At 44.6% G+C, this 23,867-nt stretch overlaps 1 protein-coding gene across 4 annotated transcripts; it reads left to right on the top strand.

Moving 5' to 3' along the window:
* Positions 1 to 489: 489 nt before the first annotated feature.
* CSTF2 (cleavage stimulation factor subunit 2) lies at positions 490 to 23,485 on the top strand. 4 transcript variants are annotated; one of them, XM_054996643.1, is made up of 15 exons: positions 490 to 580; positions 5,162 to 5,240; positions 5,453 to 5,622; positions 5,758 to 5,894; positions 6,571 to 6,690; positions 6,812 to 6,991; positions 8,301 to 8,418; positions 11,006 to 11,050; positions 14,706 to 14,765; positions 16,014 to 16,155; positions 17,011 to 17,180; positions 18,685 to 19,190; positions 20,346 to 20,471; positions 21,954 to 22,093; positions 23,300 to 23,485. In XM_054996643.1, the coding sequence occupies exons 1-14, from the start codon at positions 523 to 525 to the stop codon at positions 22,074 to 22,076; spliced, it is 2,034 nt and encodes a 677-aa protein (XP_054852618.1). In that variant the 5' UTR covers positions 490 to 522; the 3' UTR covers positions 22,077 to 22,093; positions 23,300 to 23,485. The 4 variants fall into 4 exon arrangements, with proteins under 4 accessions (XP_054852618.1, XP_054852617.1, XP_054852620.1 ...); XM_054996642.1 differs by having other exon boundaries at positions 8,298 to 8,418; XM_054996645.1 differs by lacking the exon at positions 14,706 to 14,765.
* The last annotated feature ends 382 nt before the right edge of the window (positions 23,486 to 23,867 follow it).

Raw genomic sequence — 23,867 nt, 5'->3', positions numbered from 1 at the left:
GGATGCTTGAACCGTGGTATCATAACTAGTCAGGTAATCTAGAACTGGGAACCATTGCTCCAAGAAGTGGGATTTGTATTTCAGGGATTCGTAGTGAGCTATGCGACAGAGATCATTTTCACTGTGTAAAATGGGGCGGGGTCTATGACAGTATACCCCACTGAGGCCCTACCGAAATACCACCGTCTCCAGACTCCACCCTCACATCTTCAGGAGTTTCCCAACCCTTAGTTGACAACACTACAAAGGGGAGGAAAATTCTTTCCAATGTACCATCCGCGCTAGCATTCAAATTTCTCTGTTAAACGGAGGGAACCAGTAAAGGAGAGGAATGAATGGGGGCGGGGAGTTCCGCAGCTTCCTGGACAGCTGCGGAACGATCGTTTCGCGGATGGCGTTTCCGGGTATAAGAAAAAGAAAGTCGGACGAAAAGTGAAGGGGGACGTGTTTAGCCTGAGCACCGGAAGCTTGGTAGCGCGAGCGGCGGAAGCTGTGGTGGGCAAGGCGGCGGAGGCGGAGAGAATGGCGGGGTTGTCCGTGCGGGACCCCGCCGTGGACCGGTCCCTGCGCTCCGTGTTCGGTGAGGGTGGAGGGAAGCGGGAACGCGGAGAGCAGAGCTGCTCCTCGTCACACCCTTTCCCGTCTCCATGGAAACTGAGAGCTCCACTCCGGCCTTCTGCTGTGTGGAAAGCTGTGGGCCTCTTGTCTCCACGGGACAGGGACGGGGGGAAAGGCGCCGCTTTGTTTCCTCTGCCCCCCCCCCCAGGGAAAGGTTTCTGGGTGTGGTGGGGGACTTCCAGGTAGTGGCTGGAGATCTGGAATCACGACTGATCTCCAGACAACAGTATTAGCCCCCCGTAGAAAATGGCTGCTTTGGAGGGCATTATACTCCAGCGAATTCCCTCCCCTCTCCAAACTTTACCCTCTAGGAATTTCCCAAGCTGGAGCTGGCAGTCCTATTTCTGGGTGAAGGAGGCTGAAGAAAAATAAGACAGCATAGTGGAGTGTTGGGTTAGGAATGAGGAACCCCTGTGTAAATCTCCATTCAGCCCTGAAATCCCTGGGTGGCTTGATGCCAGTTACATATTCGCTTTCCCTAACCCTTCTCATGGGGCAGTTGTGAGGATAAAATGGAGGAGGGGTATTGTGCTTTTTGGAGGAAGGCTGTATTTTTTCAAAGTCAGAAAATTTGGGTGGAACAAAGAGGCAATGTAGAGCATGATTTGGAAAGCAAATTTTTTTGTCTTTTTATTGGCATAAACTGTTTTGAGAGTCTTGTCTCTCAGCCACAAACTCGTTCCTTAAGGAAACTACTCTCAGCATCTCTCTCCCCTTTCTGTAATGTGGGTATGATAATTGTGGCTGTTAATAGGACTGTGACAAGCTAACATACTGAATTGCTTTGACTACTGAGTGCTAAGTATTAACATTAAATACATTAAAGAATGTAGTAAAAATTTAATCTCTTCTGTGGGGTCTTAATATACTGTGGCTTGAAGCTGGGGAGGGAAAGGGGTATTAGGAAGTGTTTTGCGGGAACATCTGCTATGCATTGGAGTGATGAATGTGTGCAAATTTTTGTCAGTGTGCCATTTTTACATAGCACTGGTTTTCAAGCTCTCTTTGCAGAGCGCTTTTTTGTCAGCTGGGGTTCTGAGGGCCTTGCTGTTCCCTGCCATCAGCTGAGAGTAGAAATGCATGTTATGCCAGGAAATACAAAAGAAGAATTCGATGGCATGTTAAAGACAAGTGCAATTGTTGTGTACATTTATGTAGGGGTGTCAGATGCAGTGGCAAAGTGGGCTCAAGTCTATGAAGCCTTATGCTACAATAATTGCATTTTTTAAAACATCCCACTGAGTTTTTCTTTTGTTTTTGCTGCAGCAGACTAACAGCTGCCACACTGGAATTTGTACCCAGAAAATATGAGTTCTAAAACCTGGTTTTCTCAAGGTAACCAAACATGGTATAGGGCAGAAGTGGTGGAACGGCTGTGTAACCTACCTACCTACATGTTCTCCCACACATAACCCCACAGACCTTTCCCCTTACTCAGGGTTATAAATCTGGTATTGGAGCCTAATGTGGGGAGGGGGAACCAGGTGAAACATGCATAGGGAAGGCTTACAGGGGGAAAGCAGATGTCTGTTAATGATTTAAGGATATTCCGTTTGTTGATTCTCCTCTGTGTTAGCATTTGTAGCTCTTTTCCATGAATGCTTCTCAAAACACACTCCACATTGCTCTAAAGCTATACATTGCAGTGGGCGATCAATAATTATGGACAAACTGTCTTTGAAGGAAGTTTGTTTGCCATTACTTGTTCAGGGCCCTCTGCTAGGATTCCAAGGAATCACAGGCCTCTTTTCAGCGAAGTTTGAAAATCACTGACCTGAAGGTAAAAATTAGCAACCAGCTAGTCTTCATTCCTTCTCATCCTGTTTTGTGCCCTCTTTATTCATAATAATAAACACATGCATCTCAGGCAAAAAAATATTGTAAAGGGGGCAGGAGCCAATAATTGCTTACTGTGTTACTGCATACAAATATTTACAAATTTAACAGTGCCTGCTCCCTAAAATCAATTTTCAGAATAAGGGTAGGTGGTGATGCTCAAGAGTGCCAATGGATGGGGTTCTAAATAAAACAATTCAAACCTGAGTTTGTTCTGTCAGTGGCTCTGTAAGTGGGGATGGGGGCGGGGGGGGAGATTCCTTTGTTAGCTAACTGTGCTTTTAGTTAGTAAAATGGACAAACTTAAAGGTTTGTTGATCCCTAGCTATTTCTAGCAACCAATTTGCTTTTCCTGTTGTGGACTTTGTGTTAGAGAAATGCCTCATCCAGCACATGGATAACAAATAATAACTGCAGCAAGGAAGGTCATCGCTTTTCATACCTACCTCGGGTGCTTCCATGAAGCATCTGGCTGGCTACTGTTGCAAACAGAACAATTGACTAGACAGACCTTTGGTATAATCCAACAATGCTATTAAGACATTCTTGTAAAAGAGTGTGGCAAATGGTGCATGAATACAAGAAGGCCCAAAAGATTTCCATATTTATGGCTTGCCAGCATGTTTACTTAGAAGAAACTTCCATTGATTACAATGGGGTTTACTTACAAGCAAATACATTTAGGATTGCACCATGTTCTGAGAGTCCTTATGGTTCTTGAAAAGATCTATTGGTCTTTAGGAATGCTTGCTTATTAATAGCAGGATAAAAAAATCTAGGTATTAGGGGAATAGGTTTCTTAGACTTCAGTTGTAAAATGAATGTTTGCCTCTTCACCTGCAATAAAAGGAAATGGTGCACAGCTGATAATATGCCCTAACCCAAGCAAATGACATTTCAAGTGTCCTAATCTGCAAAGGTCTTTTTAGCAAATACTTTCCTATTCATTCAATCATTTTATCCACCTCCTAAAATTTCAGTGTTTCTGCTTCACTAATGCTGGTAGGGTAAAAGAGAAAAGAGGTATGTCATTTTATGTTTACTACTGAGCTTTTTCAAAATTCATTGGGTGTGTGTGTGAAACTTTATTAGAAGTGCCCTGGGTTTATTTCTGTAGAAATACAGAACCTATCCCTTGTTCATATCAGCTCATTGAATTAGGGGAACGGAAATGGATCACAGAAACCATTGATTCAAAAAGAGTTGAAAACTGCGTTTAAAAGAAAAATATCACAGAGGTCACTAAATCATAAGTTTGAATATAATCTTAATATAGAAGTAGAGTGTGGGGGAGGGGTACAGTTTGGAAATCTTACTCCGACCGCCCCAAAATCTCCCCCTTCAGTATTTTCTAAGCACTCGCCAGTTTGAGCATACTAATTGCCACTATAACTGGTTCTCAGCTGCTGTCAATATTATGTCACGTCTGCAACATTTTCAGTTCTCATCAAGCCTTTTAACAGATTTGGGGGGGGGTTAATTTACAAACTCATTTTTGCGTACTTGTGAATACCCTACATATATCAATTGGTGACGTGGCTTCACTAACCACATGGGTACCAGCCTGTTTATTATTATTACGACATTTCTGTCTTTTCCTGCATCACAATTGTTTTGGTGTCATTAAAATCGGGCTCAACAACAATCTTTCAGTTAGTTTTAGGATACTTAATAGTGTCACATGGAATATGCTCAAGCTTGTGACATGCAACCTGATCATTTTTTCAGTGGCTGGAGAGAAAGGGTAGTATATATTTTTAGCACAAAGATGCAGATGCGTCTTACTGCATGGATCATGTCAGGTCTTCATTTCTTTGCCAGTGTTGGATTAGCACATTTGAGGAAGTTCATTGTTTGTGGAGGTAAGCTTCTACACTCTCTCTTGGGCTATTAAGGAATAAGGAATGGACGATGTGCCAGCTGTTTAAGGTCCAAAGAGCAACTTTAAAGGCGTGTGGAAAGATATAGAAACAGTGCAATTCTGAGCAGAGTACCACTCTTCTAAGTTCATTGAAATGAATGAGCTTAGATGGAACTCAGCTTAGGACTACACAGTCACTGTAACAATGTGCTGCTCTTTGTCTTTCCTTCATAAGCTTGTTACGTTGTTCTTTAAAAATTTCTTCAGGCTTCCTGCAAAACTAATACTAGCAGATCTGTACCGGTCAACGTCCAAATGTGGGACGCCATTCGTTTGAAGAATGAAGTCCGATGTCCCAGATCACACATTTCCTTTTCTAAGAATAATATAAGGCTGTAGACTAGCAGATACATTATTCAAAGTTTATCTTTCATATCTTACACAGCATTTAAAATTTAAACATAAGAAACAAATCAACACCAGAGGTCATGGATGTCTTTATGAGAACAACTCCAGGATTCGAGGCCAGCAAGGGCATAAGAATGCCAAATGGCAATTTGTTCAAGCAACCACATGGAACTGTTTTTAAAAAGCTGGTTTATTTTAAGCTAATCTTTAGACTGAAGTCGGCTTTGATACAAAAGGTGTGCCTTTTGGGGACCTTGGTATGGAAAATGAGTTGTGATCTTTCCTAGCACTCGTAACTATGGAATGCAAATATAGTATTTGGTAGTTACAATTGTTCAAAGTCACTGTTCTCTTTCCCCTCATCTCCAATGTCTGTCTACTGATATGTAGCTTGCTATACATCTATACTGATGATCTGTTCCTGTCTCTCTCCTGCAGTGGGGAATATCCCATATGAAGCCACAGAGGAGCAGTTAAAGGACATTTTCTCAGAGGTTGGACCTGTCGTCAGTTTCCGGTAAGAACTGACCCTGTTCTAGTTTCCCAAACCAGGGACTTATAAGGATGTGAAACTGGGTGTGGATGGCTTACATCTTCTTTGGGAATGGCTCAGAGGACTTTACAGCTCTCTGTCATGCGGAAACATCTCAAAGTCCCTTTTCCAACCTTCTCCTCCCCAGTGTCTTTCTGTGTGTAAGAATTACAGTTTTTCTGTCCCCTGCCAACCAGATTAGTGTATGACAGAGAGACGGGCAAACCGAAAGGCTATGGCTTCTGTGAATATCAAGACCAGGAAACGGCTCTCAGTGCCATGCGGAACCTGAATGGGCGTGAATTCAGTGGGAGGGCTCTGCGTGTGGACAACGCAGCTAGTGAGAAGAATAAAGAGGAGCTGAAGAGTGAGTCTGAATGCTTTTAAGAAACAGGGTGGCAAAGGCAGCTGCTGTGGTCTGCTGCCTCTGACTCAGAGCAGGCACACAACAAGGCAAGCCCAAGAAACCCCTTGCCCTAAAGCTTTTTCCTTTCTCTGACAGGCTTGGGCACTGGGGCCCCCATCATTGAGTCACCCTATGGAGATCCAGTGAACCCTGAAGATGCTCCAGAGTCCATCAGCAGGGCTGTTGCCAGCCTCCCGCCTGAGCAGATGTTTGAGCTGATGAAGCAGATGAAGGTCAGTGAACAGGAAAGCTGAGAGTAATCGCCATTCAGTCTATCCAAGGTGTGAAAGTAGCTTAATAAGAGGGCATACTGAAGGCTCAGGTTTCCATCCAGCTTTTCCAGTACAAAGATCTCCAGTAGTAGGGCTTGTGGGAAGATCTCTGCATGAGAAGTGAGTCAACAGGATTACTGTGAATTAGATGGACTGATGTCCTCGCCTGGTGCCTGGAAATTCTGTATATCTTTACTCACAACCCGGTGACTGTTCCAGAAAGAGAAAAATATCTGTCTGTTTTCAAAGACAGGAAAGGATAACCGAAATGCAGGGAGTTAAACCTTGGTGTGGAGAATGATGTGTGTGCACAAGCAAATAAGGGCCAGTTTGAAGGGTGTCGCAGCAACTTTTGAGATCTTGACCTTCTGGGATAAGTGTGCCATGGGGCGAAAGGGTAAGCCTCAGTCAGCATTTGGAAACATAACACCAACCTGTTAATTCAGGCATGGAGATATATGGCTCATCAGCATTTATCTCGCTTCTAAGACTCCCAATTATTTTTCCAGTTTTGTTTTCTGAGGTTATTCTGTGAGTTAGAAAACTGCCCTGTTGAAGTGTTGAGGCCTGGGCTAGGAAGCAACACTCCAGAAACGAGGAACTTCAGTTTAACTTTTGTGTGTACCTCCCCACCCAGCTTTGTGTCCAGAACAGCCCTCAGGAGGCTCGGAGCATGCTGCTGCAGAACCCACAGCTCGCTTATGCCCTGCTGCAGGCCCAGGTGGTGATGCGGATTGTCGATCCTGAGATTGCTCTGGTATGCTTGTGACATTTGTGGGTGGTGCTCTCCCTAGAGCGGGGCAGCGTGCTTTGGTGATATGAGCATCTTTGTGGTGCATTTACAGGCTCTTCATTACTTTCTCTTCCCCCCACCCTAGAAAATTCTGCATCGCCAGACCAGCGTTCCTTCTCTGATTCCGGGCAATCCACAAGCAGTTCCTGGGCCCGGGCCTGGACCAGGGGCCGGACCAGGGCCTGGGCCTGGGCCTGGGCCCGGGCCTGGTCCAAACACGCAGATGAACCAGCCAAACGTCCCGTCTTCCCAGCCACAGCCAATAGTAAGATGTTTCTATACTCTATTGATTCAGTTTTCCTCCTTACAAAGTAATTTGTCACACAGAGAAAATGAGATCTTAGTTGCTGCTGTTAGGGAAATGCTTGCTAGGTGCTCACCTTTGCACAAATTAGATTTCGGTTAATGTAAGTAGTAGGTTGTTGCTGGACAGTATAAAAATGATCCTAATAATTTGTGTATTTGTGTGATGCTATCATAACATTTATAGCCTGCATTTCTGGCACAATGCTTGTGAGGAAACTTCCCCGTAAAAATGGCAACAGTTGAGTGTGCAATTAAAAACCCATACTAAAACTGTTGAACCCATCAGTTAAAAGATCAGTAAACATTTAAAGCCCCATTAGCAAGGGAATCAACCAGTCAGCAGAGAACAGCAAATCAAAGTTAGGAGGCCCCTAAAGAGGCTTTATGAAAGGGAGAGACCAAAATAGCTCCTCTCCCTGATCAACCATATCTTTAATGATGGGAGAAATAATCACACAAAACTGGGTTGGGAGAAACCAACCTGAAAGCCAGTGAACCTACCAAAGAGCTTGGGAAGAGAGAAATGGCTTTATCTGGCACCTAGAATTCAAAAAGCTTGACAGTAGGCAAACAAATGCTGATAGGGAGTTCCATCAATAAGCTGCCACAGCTGAAAAGACCCTGGATCTAGTGCAGCCACTCACATTTCTTTAGAAGGTGGGGGCATGCGCAAAAGGATACAGTCAACAAGGATCGTATGTGTTCTAATGTCCAATTCTAGAGAATCAAAGGCAATTTCTAGGAGAGGCACATTGCTATGCAAAGTTGAAATACTTGTTGACAGACAGGAGCAAAGAGGTTAATAAAGCCAATTTTGCTTTGGTTGCTGACTGATCTCCTAACTTCTAGCTACCCATGCAACAGACTTTGGGATACTGGATTTAGTTACATTCTTATGGACTTGTTTTTTTGAGGAAATTGCTTCTTTGTTTCCAAGTTTTGCATGTGATTTTGCAGTTTTTCTGTATATAGTGCAGTCAGCGTTACTAATGGATTTTCTAATCCTGAGTTTTGCTTTCTTGTAAGCCATAAATTACCTGCAAATAGAAAACTCGATGTTGGAGAGCAAGGGAACCAGCCTAGCGTTCTTCCTGCTTTTCTGTGCACGAGACATATTTATTTATTTATTGTATGGAGGAGCATTCATCATGCAAGCCTCTGCATGAAGTGATAGAATGTAGGCCTGGATTTTTCACCTGCATGAGAATTTAACCCAGTTTTTTCCACCTGCATAAGAACTTAACGGTGTACTTCCTTTCCTCAAGCAGGGTGGCATGCATGTCAATGGAGCCCCTCCGCTGATGCAGCCTTCTATGCCAGGGGGAGTGCCAGCCCCAGGTCAGATGCCCACCACTGTACCTGGGCCTGGCCCCATGGCTCCAGGTGGTGAGTTCTTCCTTGTTTCTTGTCCAGCAATTATCCTTGAGTTGGTAGCAGTCAGTTGGGACCAAAGTGCCTGCAAGGTCTTTCTAGGAACAAGGAGCAATAACACTCTGTCAAGCTGGGACTGAATAGAGACTATGAATGGTTATCACATTACCACAGGTAACAGATTCTCTTTACAGAGGCGTGATCTGGGGGAGCCCAGTGACGCCTGGTGTGGGCTTTCGGGGACCACAGTTCTCTTTGTCAGATGCAACTGGCAGGAAGAGCTGTGGTTACCGAAGGCTTATACTACATAGGAATTGGATACCTTCACTGCTACAAACTGACTGCACACCAAAAGGAGATGTTTACATTTCCAAGCAAAGGAATGTTTTGATTGCCTCTATGCTAATTGCATTCTGTCTTCTTGTGATTTATGCCCCCTTCCTTCTCTCTCTTTCCCCCTCCTCTTCTGTATCTGCCCAGTTTTGATCAGGCATCTGATGAAGAGAACTTGATTCTCGAAAGCTTATGCTATAATAAAATTGGTTAGTCTTAAAGGTGCTACTGGTCTCTTTTTGACTCTGCAGAACAGTGGTTCATTGGATTGAGGGCTCAAATAGAGAAGAGGTTCTATCCATAACATGCAAATACTAGGCTCATTCAGCCTCAGTGTGCCATGGGGCTGTGCACGCAAGGAGGAAGCGGTTTAACTGTTCAGCCTCACTTGGTTACACTGTTTGCTCCTTGCTTTGTAGGTATTTTAATGGAGAAAAGTCATGTCCTTTTTAAAAAATTGTAAAAAATTCAAATGCTAATAACAAAGAAGGAGCTTGGTGCTGAATAACAAAAGTGAGTAGGCGCTGAAAGGCTATATATCCCTTTTCCTTCCCTGCACCACTCTGAGGCAAAGTAAGGCTGCAAATTGAGTCAGTGGTGGGAACAGGAGCATTGTTCTTGCAGCAGAAGGGAACTTTTAAATCAGAAAACACAGCAAGAGCTGTGGAGGTAAGAAGGCATCAGATGGTTGTAATTCATTTGCCTTCCCCCCCACAGGTTAATCAGTTTTAATACAGCAGATCAATACAAAAAGTTGACTTGATACAAGAATGAGTAGTTACCTCCTGAATCATAGGTCACCAGGCAGGTTAATTGGGTAACAAATTTAATGTTTTTTATAAGCAGGGCAATTAAAAATAATCTAATCAGATGAATAACAACAAGAATATTGGCAGTGATAATTTGCCCTTAAAAAGAGAAGAAGAAAACACTACCTTTTCATCTAGTGAAGATGTGGGTGGCAACAAGCTGTATAACTAAAAACATTTCCCTATATTGGAGCTGTGACTCAAAGGCAAGAAAACCCAGGAATGATAACCAGTAGAATAATTTTTTTTTTAAACCTGGAACTATCCTTTTTATACGGCAGTGATGCATAATGTTAACAAAACTAGTAATTTTACAAAGTTGCAGGAAAATCTTTTTTTAATCTGACTCACAGTAGTGAAGGTTAGCAAGTCCATAATATTTTACGAAGTCCAAATATCTTAATGGCTAGTGGGTAGATAGTCACTGACTTATTTTCTCGTATCATTTTCATCAGGAGCTAAATAAATTGAACTTCAAAAATCTGTATAAGTCTGCCAGACTTTAATATGAAGTTAAACTGTATTTTGTAACAATCCTGTAGAGTATGTTCTTGTGCACACTAAGTGTTTGACAGTCCCAACCAATGATTCCATTGGCCAGGGTACTTTGGCCAAGATTCAGCAAAGGTTGGGCATATGATAGTTAAAACAGTCCTGCTCAGTGCACTGACTAGGTGTGGATCAACTATTTGTAAAGCATCATCTTTCTTAGGAGGTACTTCAATTGTCTATGTAAGCTAATGACAAAAATAAAGTAAATTTCATTTTGTCAGAATACGATTACTTTCTAAAGTTAACTATTAATGAATTTACAATTTAATGGATTGATATGGGTGGTCCTTTGCCAGTTATCAACTTTGCTATGCTGCTAGACTTGCTCCAACTGCTGCAGGACAGGTGGGGCAGGCAGCCCTCACTCCTGCCCTTGGTAATAAATGGTAGCATAATTAAATAACAAAGGAAGCTGCCACCCATACCCAGTGGCATTCTTGGCTTCATGCAGTATTGGACTGCAGTTCAGTAACAGGCGCGCTGATCCTAGATTCAGCCCCACAATCTGTGTCCATTTCTTGAGCTCAGGAGGTGAGAGAGAGCAAAAAAGAAGGGGATTTCTGAACGTGGGCTGAAGTTAATCACTATTCCATTCCATCCACATGCATCCAGATGTCAAAAAGCTAAACATTTCGTGTTTGGACATATAACTTCTAAGGTAGCACAAGCCCCAACACATTTCAGTTACATTGTAAGCAGTAGCAGGTGGAGGCCACATGTTGTGATCCTAGCTCAAGTGGGAGGCATACAGCTAGGAATAGTGAGATGGAATGTGTCCATGTAGGGTTTGGTTGTTTTATGCCAATGCTTCTGGTTTCGGTACTATTTTTGCAGGTTACCCTGTAACCTCCCCCCAAAGCCTTATGGATATATGTAAAAAAATTAAAACCAATATTTTTCTTCCACAGGGGGCATGCCAGGAGGCGGGCCAATGCTCATGGAACGTGGGCAAGGTAAAATAGATGGTCAGATCCTGGTTAAATAGCATGTCCCAGGAAGGCTCCTGGTTTCTAGGCTGGGGCATGGACAAGTTTTGGGTGGAAGGAGTCACTAACTGGGAGCAGTGGGCGGGTGGAAACGTTCCCCTTTATGAAATAGGGATCATTCCCCCAACTAAAGGTATACAATGCGCTTTCAAGCTCTCTGTGACTCTGTCCATTTCTCTTTGCGCTTAGTGGACAATGACAGTGATGCTTTCCCCAGTAATGCTCCATCAGGTACTTTGCATGTGCTGCAGAAAGCAGGGAAAACACTCCTTGGTTGGGCTCCACTGTTAGCCGGGCAGCGCTTGAGCAGTGTGGCACCTGCTTTCTTTTGTTACTCCAGCAGAGGGTGCCCTAGCAATGCTTTTTCCTCCCTTTTTGCACAAGGTAATGGGGCTTGCTTTGTTCTGGTGGTGGAAGCTCAGGAAAAGAGTGAGTGAGAGAGTGTGTGTGTGTGTGTGTGTGTGTGTGCGCACTCATATCAGTGAAGGCGAGAGTTGGAGATGTTGCTGCATGCTGTTCCGTGTGGTTTTTACAGAACGTGTTGTTAGTTCTGTAGTATTGCTTTCCTGCATCAGCCCAAAGTCCCATTTTGGCCAAAGAACCAACAGTAGCCAACCAGTTTTATTTACAGTCCCGTATTTCTCATTAAGGCAGAGTACATGGTGTGAAACAATGTAAGCAAATAGCATGAGAGATCTAATAAACCCTGCAATAAGACTTAGAATTACAAAATTAGAAACGAAGCCAAAAAAGTAGCCATATGTCAAGCAGTGCTGAAAACTGAAAATTATTTAAAGCCCACCTTTCTCCCCGGTGAGGACCCAAAACAGCTTATATCATTCTCCTCTCCTCCATTTATCTTCACAACAACCCTGTGAGGTAGGTTAGGCTGAGTGTGTGACTCATCCAAGATCACTAGTGAGCTTCCATTGCGGAGTGGAGATTCAAACGTGGGATCTCTCATATCCTAGTCTAACCAGTAGACCACACTAGTTCTCTTAACATAGAAAGCAATGCAGTAAGAGTAGGATAATACATACTACAAATAGATCATACATATCCTGCATAGAGGTGCTGTTCTCACCTTCTCGAAACAGCCTGTTATACTATTGCCCTTATACCTTAAAAATTGCCCTCTTGAAAAAAATTTTATTAAGTTTTCAGAATGACCAACATGTGGGAGCCTTCCTGACCTCTCCAGGCAGGCCGTTCCAAAGGTGGGGGCAGCTTACCCATTTGCAGGAGCCTGGGAGGGGAGGCCGGTTCTGTTAATGGGGTGGTGGAGAGAATCCAAGGCTGTGATGCGCTTTGTATGTGATAACCAGAACTTGAATTGAACCTGAGAACTGATGGGCAGCCAATGAAGTGACAACTGAGTGGATGTAACATGCATACTCAAACTAGCTCCTGATAGTAACTGAGCTGTGGCATTCTGTGGCAGCTGAGGTGTCTGAGCTGAGATTCCCTCTGGAAACTTGGCAGGGCCAGTGGTAATTTGAGATGCCGAACTTACAGTGAAATCCTAAGAAGAATTACTGCAGTCTAAGCCCATTAAAATCAATTAGCTTAGACTGGAGTAACTCTGCTTAGGATTTCACTGGTAGTGGTCTTGTGCCTCTCCCCCCCACCCCATTTTAAGATAGTCTGCTTCAAATGCAAAGCTATAGTCTGCTTTTGGGGGCCCTCCACCAAGCCTGTGAGCGGGGGCCCTGGTCCTTCCACCACCAAAGCTGGTCCTGACAGTGGTAGCTGTGGCCATAAAAAATAAATGGGAATGTATTTATGTAGGTCTCTTTCTTACTGTATCCCAGGGACAGGGTGCAGTATTATCTCATTTTGCTGACTGAGAGGTTGATTTGCAACCTGATCCTGTACCTCTTTACTCAGCCATAAGTGTCATAATTCTCAGTGGGGCTTAAGCCTGAGTAAATGTGCGTGGGACTGCAGCCTTAGTTTCAGTGACAAATGGAGACTTGTGGTTGCATCTGCCACTTTTGTTCTTGAGATATTCTAGGCCCATGTTTGCTACAGAGTTCTCATTGGTTTTCTGCATTCCCACATTGCAGGCCTGGGGGGGGGAGGGGGTTTCTGTTTTACTTAAGACTCCTAGAGGCCTTTTGGTTTCCCTGTGGCATCTCTCAGGATGCCCATTGCTGCCCTTGTTAGCAAGGGGCCATTTTGTGAAAATGCATTTTTTCCCAATATTTATCAATTATTGTTTCTGGTCAGATTGCCAAAGGTGGTGTACAAAAGACATAAAATCAATGAATTCCTAACCTAAGGCATTTAAGTAATTAAGTGCAACAGCTGAAATGTTTCCACTCTGAACCTTTTGTGATGTCACCTGGTGAAGAGGGGCACAGCCAGCAGGACCTCATGTCATAATCTAAGGTCATATAAAGTGATTAGCAGAATACCCCAGTCTTTGGCTTGGTTCAGACAAAATGGCAAGCTTACACAAATGAGCCTAGGGATCCCCAGGTTCATACACTTCCTCATTTCTGCTTGTATAGCCAAGTAACTAAATATTCCCAGGTTTGCAATAACCCATAGTTCCCCTTGGAGTCTAAACTGGCAAGCCACAGTTGAATGAAGACCAGGACTGCAGTCTGAAAACAAACCACTGTTAGGGATTCCGGTCTGCCGAAGTATCTAATTATCTGACTGTATACAGGAGGGTGAAGCCAGTCAGCCCTAGTGGTCCTCCACGCTTGCTCACATACAAGTAAACTAGGATTTGCCATCCATCTGAACCATTAGAGGAGTGTTTATTTCTGGCGACACCCATAAGGTTGTATATCCAATAAAAACTTTACTCCCAGCTTGTATCAATATTAGCTCAGGGCTTTTGCATAATACCTTTCCATAGTTGTGCCATGACATCATCATTGTGAGAGGCAGAGATCTAAAAAGCCTCTGGTTAGTGTTTATTTATGTATTTAGCTTATTTCTACCCTGCCTTTCTCCCCAATGGGCATCCAGAGCAGTTTACATTGTTTTCCTTTCCTCCAGTTTATCCTCACAACAATCCTGTGAGGTAGGTTAGGCTAAATGTGTGTGACTGATCACCCAGCAAGTTTCCATGGCAGTGTGGGAATTCAAACCTGGATCTCCCAGATTCTAGTCTGATACCCTGACCATTGTAAAATGCTGGACCTTTTCCGGCTCTCTGCGGCCTACCATGATGACGTGGAAACCCATCACATAGTAGTTGTTTTCTACTTACAGCCTGCCTCTTTTTTTCAGCAGAATATACCCACCATCAGAGCAGTGTACAGTGCAAATAGATCAAAGCAGGCCAACAGGAAGAATGGCGATAAAGTTTGATAAAGTTCACACGCCATTGCCATCCTGCAGGCTAACCATTGAATACTTACGCCGGAAGGCAGGATAAGGCCCTAGAAAAAAGCCTCAGCCTTTTGAAGTTGAAATTGCCTCCCTGAAATATGGAATCAGATCCCAAGGGAGAGGTCTCTGTGTGTACATAACAGCCAGATATGTAACTGATGGGGTGCTCTAACTAGTGTGTGTGTTCATGTGTGAGTATGTGTGAGAGTGTGAGGTGAGTGCATCTCCTATTGATGTGACGGATCTTTCTCCCTCTCTTCTGCTGTTCGGCCAGGGAACATGCAGCTCTCTCCCGTGGGACCTGCCAGGCCTGCCTCTATTGAACGAGTTCAAGGTACCAATAGCTGCTGCTGGCTCCTCCTGCTTGTTGCCTGTCGTGCGGAATGTGCGAGATGCGGTCCCAGCATTTGGGACTGCGTAGCTTGAAAAACCGAATGGAAAGTCGTGGGTGCAGGGCAGGAGTTGCTTCTGGGGCAAAGAGGGCAACTGCTTTGGGGACAGCACCTTTGCCAATGAATAGGGGATTGGACGGTCTGGGGAACAGGTTCCCCACGGTGGACTTCCATATATCCGTTTGTGGCTTTCTGACCACCTCCTGCGTGTTTTAGCCAGATCCGGGGCTGTCTCACAAGGTGCTTTGTACCTAGGCACAGATCCCAAACTTACAGGTTTTGAAACCAAGCTGCTTTCTGTCCTCTATTCTTTCTGTTGAAATTTTCGATTATAAGACTTACAGGTCAGGTTTTTTCTGTTCGGTAAGTATCATGCTCATTGCACAGGGCCATGCATTGCTGATGCTATGGAATATAAGAAGATGGTATAATATAGTTATGAAAGGTGGGAATGTATATGAGCTGGGTCTTACCCTTTATGCTCGAGGCCAGTAGCTGCTTGCTTATATTTTAAGGAGAAAACTGTGCATAAGAGGAAGGAGGGTTGAATGCTTTTCATGCAGAAGGTCCCAGGTTCAGTCCTGGCATATCTGCCGAGAGAGATCTCTACCTGAGGACTTGAAGAGGTGCTGTCAATCAGAGGAAACAGTACTGAGCTGGATGTACTAACTCAGTATAAGGCAACATCCTATGTTCATATCTATGAATAACTGATACGACAGAGAAGTGTCTTGGACACATGTTGATGTTATGCAAATAAGGGAGAATTTAGAATACACAAAGTGCGAAGCATCTCTGACAAGTTTCTGTTTGGGCATCTCCTATTTATCTTGATACTAGAGCAAGTAGAAATGGTATCTTAGAGAAAATGAGCCCTGACGGGGTCATTGCAGAACGATGTCTTAGCCACATTGTAGCTTCATCCCACAGCATGCTTATTTTTGAGTGAAGTGTGCCCATGAAACTGATGTACCTTAGCCCAAGCAATGCTGAACTTCTTTTTTTTTAAATTATTTATTTAAATTTTTATGTTCCTATCTGTATTATTATCAAAGTTACCTGGATGAAAGTTGACTAGTTGTTTGTGTTTATGTGTTGTTTGTTATTGTAGCAATGCTGAACTTCTGGTGGCCTCAAGACAGCTTCCCTTCCCAAGATTCTCATGGCCCCTTTTTTTGCTTTCCTGACAGTACCAATGCCAGACCCAAGGGCTCCCATGCAACGAGGGCCCATGCCAGCTAGCGGCCCGCCACCCCGAGGCCTGTTGGGAGATGCTCCGAATGATCCCCGTGGAGGGACCTTGCTCTCAGTCACTGGAGAAGTTGAGCCCAGGTAGGTAGAACAGAATAGATCTTGGTAGAGTTGGTGCAGCAAGGGAGTTGTGGGCATTCCCTGAAAGCCTGGACTATTTGCCGTAATTCTGAAAATAAAGTTAGAGTTCAAGATGATTTTCATCTCCCTTTGTTGGGGAGCAGATCAGCTGCCTTCTCTGTTCCCCCACCCCCAAAGCTGACTTCTCAGAAACGGCAGATGAGGGGGTGAACTTTTACAGACGGTTGTACTTCATATTGCAGGTAGGGGCTCACAATTGAATTCTCCCAGGTAGAAAAAAATTCCTTCTGAGATTATTAAGTAGGCTATATAAATTTTAGTCAATTATCAGTTCATTGACCAAACGTACATTGGTTTCTGTATGGGCAAAATTATTGTAAGGGATGTTTTAGGTGATGCAGCAGCATGAGTAGTCTTGGAAGAGGCGTTTCTTCTTCTTCCTAAAAGGAGAAATGCTCCTAAGACAGCGCTTGTCATCTGTTGTTTTTACTTGTTTTTAAAATACTGTCTTTAAAAAATCTACTATTTAATTAATTGGGAGCGCTCTAAATAAAAATGGGTTGATCAGTATATCCCGTTAATTGAATTAACTACTGCACCTCTGATTCCTACACATAGAAGGTTATTGGCTCAGGGAGATAGGTAGGCTTAGCAGTCTTCTCCCTGCCATTTAGCTTTATACATGCAAATAACTTCTTTTTTTGTATGAAGAAACAGTTGTGATCCTGAAGTCTGCAGCTGTGCCACACAGCCTCAGGTCTGCTCCCTCATCAGCTGTCGGCAAGAACTAGACCTGAGCTTCAAGCCAATGCCTCTTGTGCCTTTGCCATCTTTCGTTTTTTTATCCTTCTCCAGAGGTTACCTTGGCCCGCCTCACCAGGGCCCGCCTCACCAGGGCCCACCCATGCACCACATGCCTGGCCATGATAACCGAGGACCACCCCCTCATGAAATGAGAGGAGGACCAATGGGAGAACCCAGGCCCTTGATGGGAGAGCCACGAGGACCATTGATGGATGGCCGAGGTGAGAGAGGATGTTGAGCACCATAACTAATACTCAGCCTTGAGATAACAGTGTGAGAGAGAGGAATAACAGAGGCTTGCTTTGGCCATAATAATCCAACCATGGATTGCCTGCTAGGTTGTACCTCAAGCTCTCGCATGCTTTTCCTCACATGCTTCCTTCCTTAACTTCTGGTTTGCAGCAGACCATACTATTGCTATTGCATCTGAAGCTTGAAAGTTAGGCAAACCAGGGAACAGAATCAGAGCATACGAAGTGTATGTGTGTGCGTGCATTGCGGTTTCAATGCCCAAGGCACAGTCCCAGGTGGCTGGTCCACCTGTGAGCCAGCCCATACGATGTCATATTGAAGACGTAATAAATATGGTGACATTCCCAATAAAGCAAGCTTCTGTGATCAGGAGCATGTAAGCCCTCAGACCTGATTGTTGTGGACCTGTTAAAGCACCTGAATTTTATAAGTGGGGCGGGAATCTCCTTTCCCATTCATCTCTTGCATTCTTTCTCCTAGGCAGATCACACACCTATTAGACAGAGTCATCCTTACAAACGTGTGTGCCCTATACATTGCACCCAGATTGAGATTGACTACAGCAGCTTTTGTCTAAAGCAGGTGTTCCCAGCATGACACCCACAGGTGCGATGGTGCCCGTTGACAACTTTCCTGGCACCCTCCAAGTGTTTTTAGAAAGTGGGTGGCACTGGATGGGGCTTTTATCTAGTAGGACTCCTAATTGATGACCAGTGGAGATCTGATTGGCTGTGCAGATTTTTTAAAAAGGTGCTTCTGCCATAGCTGCCATTACATGACAGGGATCTTTACTGTGTCACTGTGTGTATATTCAAAAGTATTTCAAACTAATGTGTTTACTTTAAAAGACATTATATTAAGCTTTGCTTCTGCCTGAAATATTGAAGGTTTACTATTAGAGTTATGCATAACTTCACTCCTTAATATTTTGTGGTTAGCTCTGCCTCCTGCAGCAGCCATTTTATGATTGCACCCATCGCTCTGTGTAGAATTCCAAATGTGCCCAAAAGCTTAAAAATGTTGGGGTCCCCTGGTCTAAAGACATATACACATGTTGCTTCTTTAGCTATTGCCCTTGTAATTGCTTTACAAAACTAAGCAAATAAACAGACCTCTGCTCAGAACAGCTTGCAACCTAAAAGGAGGCATAAATTGGGAGCATGAATATACACACAGTGTGCTGTCATTTTAGATGGTACGCCATTTCCTGTAATCTCTCTGAGGTCTCTTCTTACCGCCACACTGTTCTTGGCCCAAAAGGCTGAGAACCCTACAAAAACTTAGATCAAATTCAAGTTTAAAAGCACAGAGGCGCTCTAGAGCCTTTGATGAAATGGATTTGGACTTCTGAGTCCCAGATTCAAGTTGGTATCTCTGGCATTGAGCTCTGTGCTTGATTTTGGGCCAGTGACTAGTTTAACTTCTGCATCTCCAGAATAGAACATTCATAAGCTTTGATTGCTTTTTATACAGGTGGAAGAGATCCAAGAGGCATGGAGCCTCGGGGCATGGATGGGAGAGGCATGGAGCCAAGAGTGATGGATACACGGGGTATGGAACCCAGAGGACTGGAGCCCAGAGTAATGGATACCAGGGGCATGGAACCAAGAGGAATGGAGCAAAGAGGAATGGAATCAAGAGGAATGGAGCCCCCAAGGGGCATGGAGCCCAGAGGGATGGAACCTCGTGGGATGGAACCAAGGGGCATGGAGCCCAGAGGGATGGAGCCCCCGAGGGGCATGGAGCCCAGAGGGATGGAGCCCCCGAGGGGCATGGAGCCCAGAGGGATGGAGCCCCCGAGGGGCATGGAGCCCAGAGGGATGGAGCCTCCGAGGGGCATGGAGCCTCGAGGGATGGAGCCCCCGCGGGGCATGGAGCCTCGAGGCCCTGGTCCCAACCCGCGGGGTCCAATGACTGGAGGAATCCAGGGCCCTGGGCCTCTTAACATGGGAGCAAGTGGCCCTCAAGGCCCTAGGCAGGTATGCTTCATTTCTTCTGCTGTCTTTTCATTAGGAGGCACTGAGACATCCTGCATGCTGGAGCTTGAAGGGTTCCGTTGGGCCAGGTCAGGCTATTCACGTCATGATCATTTTTGAAAGGGATTCAGAAGGGAAAGGAACCTGTCTTCATAGCTACCACTAAACTTTTTGCCTCTTGATGGCTCTTGGTGTAGATGGTATAAGATGTTTAAGTAATCACCCTGTCACTTTGGAGAGGCTTTAAAGGTTTTAAAGGCAAATGTGTTGGCGGTCTGCTTGCCTGTGTTCATGTATGGCATTCCCTGGCAAAACAGGTCAGTGTCTTGAGTCATTCCACTGTGGCTTGGAAGAGAAATACAGAAGTGACACCAGCAATCCCAAGACTGCTCTCCTCTGCATCGCTAGCCCCCTTGAATACTTGCCAGGCCAATCCTAGCCATGATCAGGTTTAGCTTTCCCAGACTGTAGAAGCGAAATCCCAAGGAGGAGTCAGTTTGTTTCAAATTTTATTGAAATGTGTCTGTCGGCTACAGCTGGGCTTTGAACCAGAGCAGTGGTAGACTTGAGAGATTGGGAATGAAGAGCTGAAGAAGATTGCCTGAAAATATTGGCTTAGCCACAAAAGTTACTTTTTAGTTAGGCCGGTATTAGCCTAACTTACCTCTTAGGGGTTGTTAAAGATAATTAAGATGGGGTGGGGAGAGGAAGTTATTGTGCTGCCCAAACTCCCTGGAAGAGGAGAGGATAAAAATAATAATTGGCAAATCACTTGCAGCGGAGTGACAGCAAGGTCACATCCATGGATTAGCCTTTGATACTGTGTCCAGAGCTAGGGCATCTGGTGGTTTCCTGCGCCGTTTGCAGAGTCAGCCGTGCATGTTTTCCAACATGTCTGTACCTCAGTGCAAGGAGAGGAACGTTGGCTGGACTGCAGGACACCAGATCTGCGTGCTAAGCGTCCCGTCTCCTGTCCGTGGCATCTCTTGTTAAAAGATTTCAGGTGGCAGGTGTTGGGGAAGACCTTCCCGTGCGAGAGAGAACTGGTGCCAGTCAGAGTAGACAGCACTAAGCTAGATGCTGCCTTGGCATAAGACAGCTTCTGGTGTTCGTCTGTAACAGGACAGGAGGGCAATGCATTTATCTTCTTGCCCGCAGGTCCCTAACATGGCAGGCACAGCCCTGCAAGCCGGAGGCATGCCAGGAGCAGGCGTTCAAGCAGCTGGCCAGCCTGGGGGTTTCAGTCCTGGACAGAACCAAGTAACACCACAGGATCATGAAAAGGTACATGAAGCGCAGTCAGCCAGGGTGTAAGACCCCTGGGGGTTTGATGGTGTGTCATGCTCTCCACAAGCATTCAGAGGTCGTGCTGTCATACCGTTTCAGAGTGGAGAAGCGGGTGGGACAAGGATACTTGGAGGAGAAGTATTAGAAGGCAACATTATGCAGCGCAAGGGCCTTCTGGCTCCCTTCAGTTAGAAAAGTGAAATGATGCTGATTATAGAGTGGCCTCTTCCATCCTGACCGTGAGGTTCTGGAATGAATTTGCTGTGGTAGCATGGTAGAACACCTCCCTGGTAACTTTCAAGAAATATCATTTATATATATTCTCAATAAGCTTTTGAGGCCTAATATGCTGCTTTTATCTTATGGTGTTGTGTCTTCTTTTTTGGAGGGTGGCGGTCACTTTTATCATCTGACTCTTGCTTTTTTTTGGACACCATTATTGGGACTAGGCACATATATATAACTTTTAAAACATGTTTTAAAACTTTATATCTTTTAAAGCATGTTTTAAAATTAATCAAGTTTCATCTCCTGGTTGCAGCCACTGTGGTATCAGTGATTTAGCATGAATATCCAAGTTGTCCGTCATTGTTCCTTAGTGAATTCCAGCGAACTAAAGCAGTTGTTTAGATTGTCTGCCTCTTTACAGTGGGTAGTAATTGGTGTCTTTTTATTTAGAACATTCCTTCATTGCCTTTCCAAAGGCCTTCTGGAATAAGCAAAATTTTAGCTGATGCTTCAAGGCCTGCAAAAAGGAGGACAATCGCAGCTTCTGGGGGAGGGGAGCACAAAGTGTAGGGGTGGCTGCCCAGAAGGCCATTACAGAGTTCTTCAAAAAACATACACAAGGCAACATGGATACCTGCAGCAAAGAGACCTCAGAGTGCCGGCAGGTCTGTTGGACGAAGGTGGTTCTTCAGGGGCTCTGAACTCCAACCACTTCAGAAGTTGCAACCAGCATATCATAGTGGGTTTGGAAGCAACTGGGAAACATTACAGTAGGCTCAGCAATGTTGTCACGTTGACTGTGGCAAACCCCACCTAGAGCTTCGGCTGCCACATTCTGAATCGATCTGCCCTGTGTCTGATACAAGTGGAGTATACTGCCCCACTTCTAGCACTATTATAATACTGGTGGGGGAAACGGAGGGAGAGGATCTGATACACTTCTATTTAATTCACTTATACTCTTCCTTTCTCCCCAGTGGGAACCCATAGTTGCCTAAAACATTCTCCCCTTCTCCATTTTATCCTCACAACAGCCCTGTGATGTGGGTAAGGCTGAATGTGTATGTCTTGCCCAAGGCCACACAGCAAGCTTTCATGGCAGAGTAGGGATTCAAACCTGTGCCTCCCAGGTCCTGATTCAACACAAGAGAGAGCATGAGTACATAAGGACTGTGCATGGCATCCAAAGAACAACATTCTTAATTTTAAAATAGCTGGATTTGTCCTTTCTCGTTCCATCTCTCCCCTTAGGCTGCACTCATTATGCAAGTTCTCCAGCTGACCGCAGACCAGATAGCCATGTTGCCCCCCGAACAAAGGCAGAGCATCCTGATTTTGAAAGAGCAGATACAGAAGTCCACCGGTGCCCCTTGACAAGCTGCGTTCTTGAGGTAAGAAGGGAGGGTATTCCTCTGGACTCTAGAATAGCATGAAACCTTTCGTCAGATACTGTATGCTGAGAAGTCCACTGTTTAATATGCTGGGGTTCTCTCTTTGGAGAAGCTGTCAGTGGGAGGCTCTCAAGTACAATAGCAGGAGAAGCCTTATTCTGTTCCTTGGAGACTCATCCCCTGGGGATTTCTCCTGGCCATATTCCCAAGTGATATGAATTGGAGCTCTGCGCTGTTCCCGGTAATCTCAATGAGATTTGCACAAGAGAAATTTCAGGGGGTTGTGTCTTTTGTGTACCCCAGCTTCTCCCAGAAGCTATATAGTATTGTATAAATTATTGACAAACTGGCAAAGATATGTAATATATCAGTGCAATAATATTTCTTTATCTTCTCCAGAGAAACCTGCCTGAGGCAGTTTACAAAGTAAAACATAATTAAAATGCCATAAAAGTTAATAACTTTTTTAAAAACAGCATTAAAAATCTAGCCAGAACATTAAAAAAATGTTCAGTGAATTTAAACAGTTCAGACTAGAAGCAGGTTATAAAAAGATGATGAAAGATGATGATGATCTCTGTTCACCACCCACTTCATCTCTGACGGCGGGGCCACAGAGAACAGGGTTGGTGAGAAAGATGTTAGCTGGTGGTCTGGGCAATATAGAAGGAGGCCATCTTTCAGTGTTTCTGTGGAGCTTCAGAGAAGAAAGACCTCTGCCTTAGACAACTGCTTCCAGTCTTTGATGGAAAACACTGAATGGTCTGATTCAGTATCAGCCAGCATCATGCTTGCCAGGCATAAAACCCAATGGAAGATGTAGCCAACCCCCTGACTGAAGCGGTATGGAATCCTTTGTTTAAACCTCCCTCGCGAAGGTGTTTGGGGATGGAGAAAGGGCATTTGAGCAACACCTCCTGGTCAGCAAGGCCATGTCATCTCCTTTGGCAGCTGGTTATAGTGCCCAGTTTCTGATGCATAGGAAGGTCTCCCTGACTTGTTCCCTACTTCTGCCTTCCTTGCATTCTAAAGAATTGTTTCTGTCTATGATGAACATGCTGATTATGGTAAACAGCTGCTTCCTTTTTCCTTTCAGAAATCCTCAGTATGTGAGAAAGGTCACTATTTCCCTATTTAAGGGGGGGGGGTTCCTGCAAGGGGGTGAGGGGGAATAACCTCTGAACAGTGTCCCCTTTATTCTCATAGGGTTTGAAAGGTATCTGATGAAATTCAGCCCCTTGCTGAAGACAGCACTGAAGGTCTTTTCCTTGTCTGAGCCACAGCAGCAACCAAGGAAGAGGTTCCCCACCCCCACCTGTTGGTCAATTCTTCCTTCTCTTGGTTTTTTGTTCTTTGTGTTTCAAATTAAATTTTGTCTTGGATTTAAGTCGACCTCGTGGCTTGGTGTCAGTCTGCCTTACTTTTCTGCCCTGTTTTCATCTCCTCAGGGTCCTTCAAATGGGTAATTCCTCCTCCTAGTCACTCCATGATATTCAGGAAAGATAAAATACACTGGTTAAGTTTCTCCAATGCTTGCCACCTTCAGTAAAAGCTGGACCAAAAAAGATTTTCATGAATTTCCAGGAAATGAGTCGGGTACCACATTGATGAACTTTTAACAGAAGGTTGTTTCACAGCCAACTGGGAGTCTGAAGATGTGACTAAGCAGGGATATGACGGAGGTTTATAAGATAATTGAGGGTGCAGAGAGAGTGGCTAGAGTTCTCCCACAGTGCTGGAATTCAGGGGCGCCCACTGAAGTTGATCAACCATT

This window comes from Eublepharis macularius, chromosome 13 (assembly GCF_028583425.1).
Source record: "Eublepharis macularius isolate TG4126 chromosome 13, MPM_Emac_v1.0, whole genome shotgun sequence".
Taxonomy (NCBI): Eukaryota; Metazoa; Chordata; class Lepidosauria; order Squamata; family Eublepharidae; genus Eublepharis; species Eublepharis macularius.
Note: the sequence above shows the minus strand (reverse complement) of the source record. Positions and strands in the feature narration are given on the sequence as shown.

Coding starts and splice junctions, on each gene's coding strand:
- CSTF2 (XM_054996642.1), top strand. CDS start 523: ATGGCGGGGTTGTCCGTGCGGGACCCCGCCGTGGACCGGTCCCTGCGC. Junction 6,992..8,297: donor CTTCCCAGCCACAGCCAATA/GTAAGATGTTTC, acceptor CCTTTCCTCAAG/CAGGGTGGCATGCATGTCAA. Junction 19,191..20,345: donor GCCCTCAAGGCCCTAGGCAG/GTATGCTTCATT, acceptor TCTTGCCCGCAG/GTCCCTAACATGGCAGGCAC.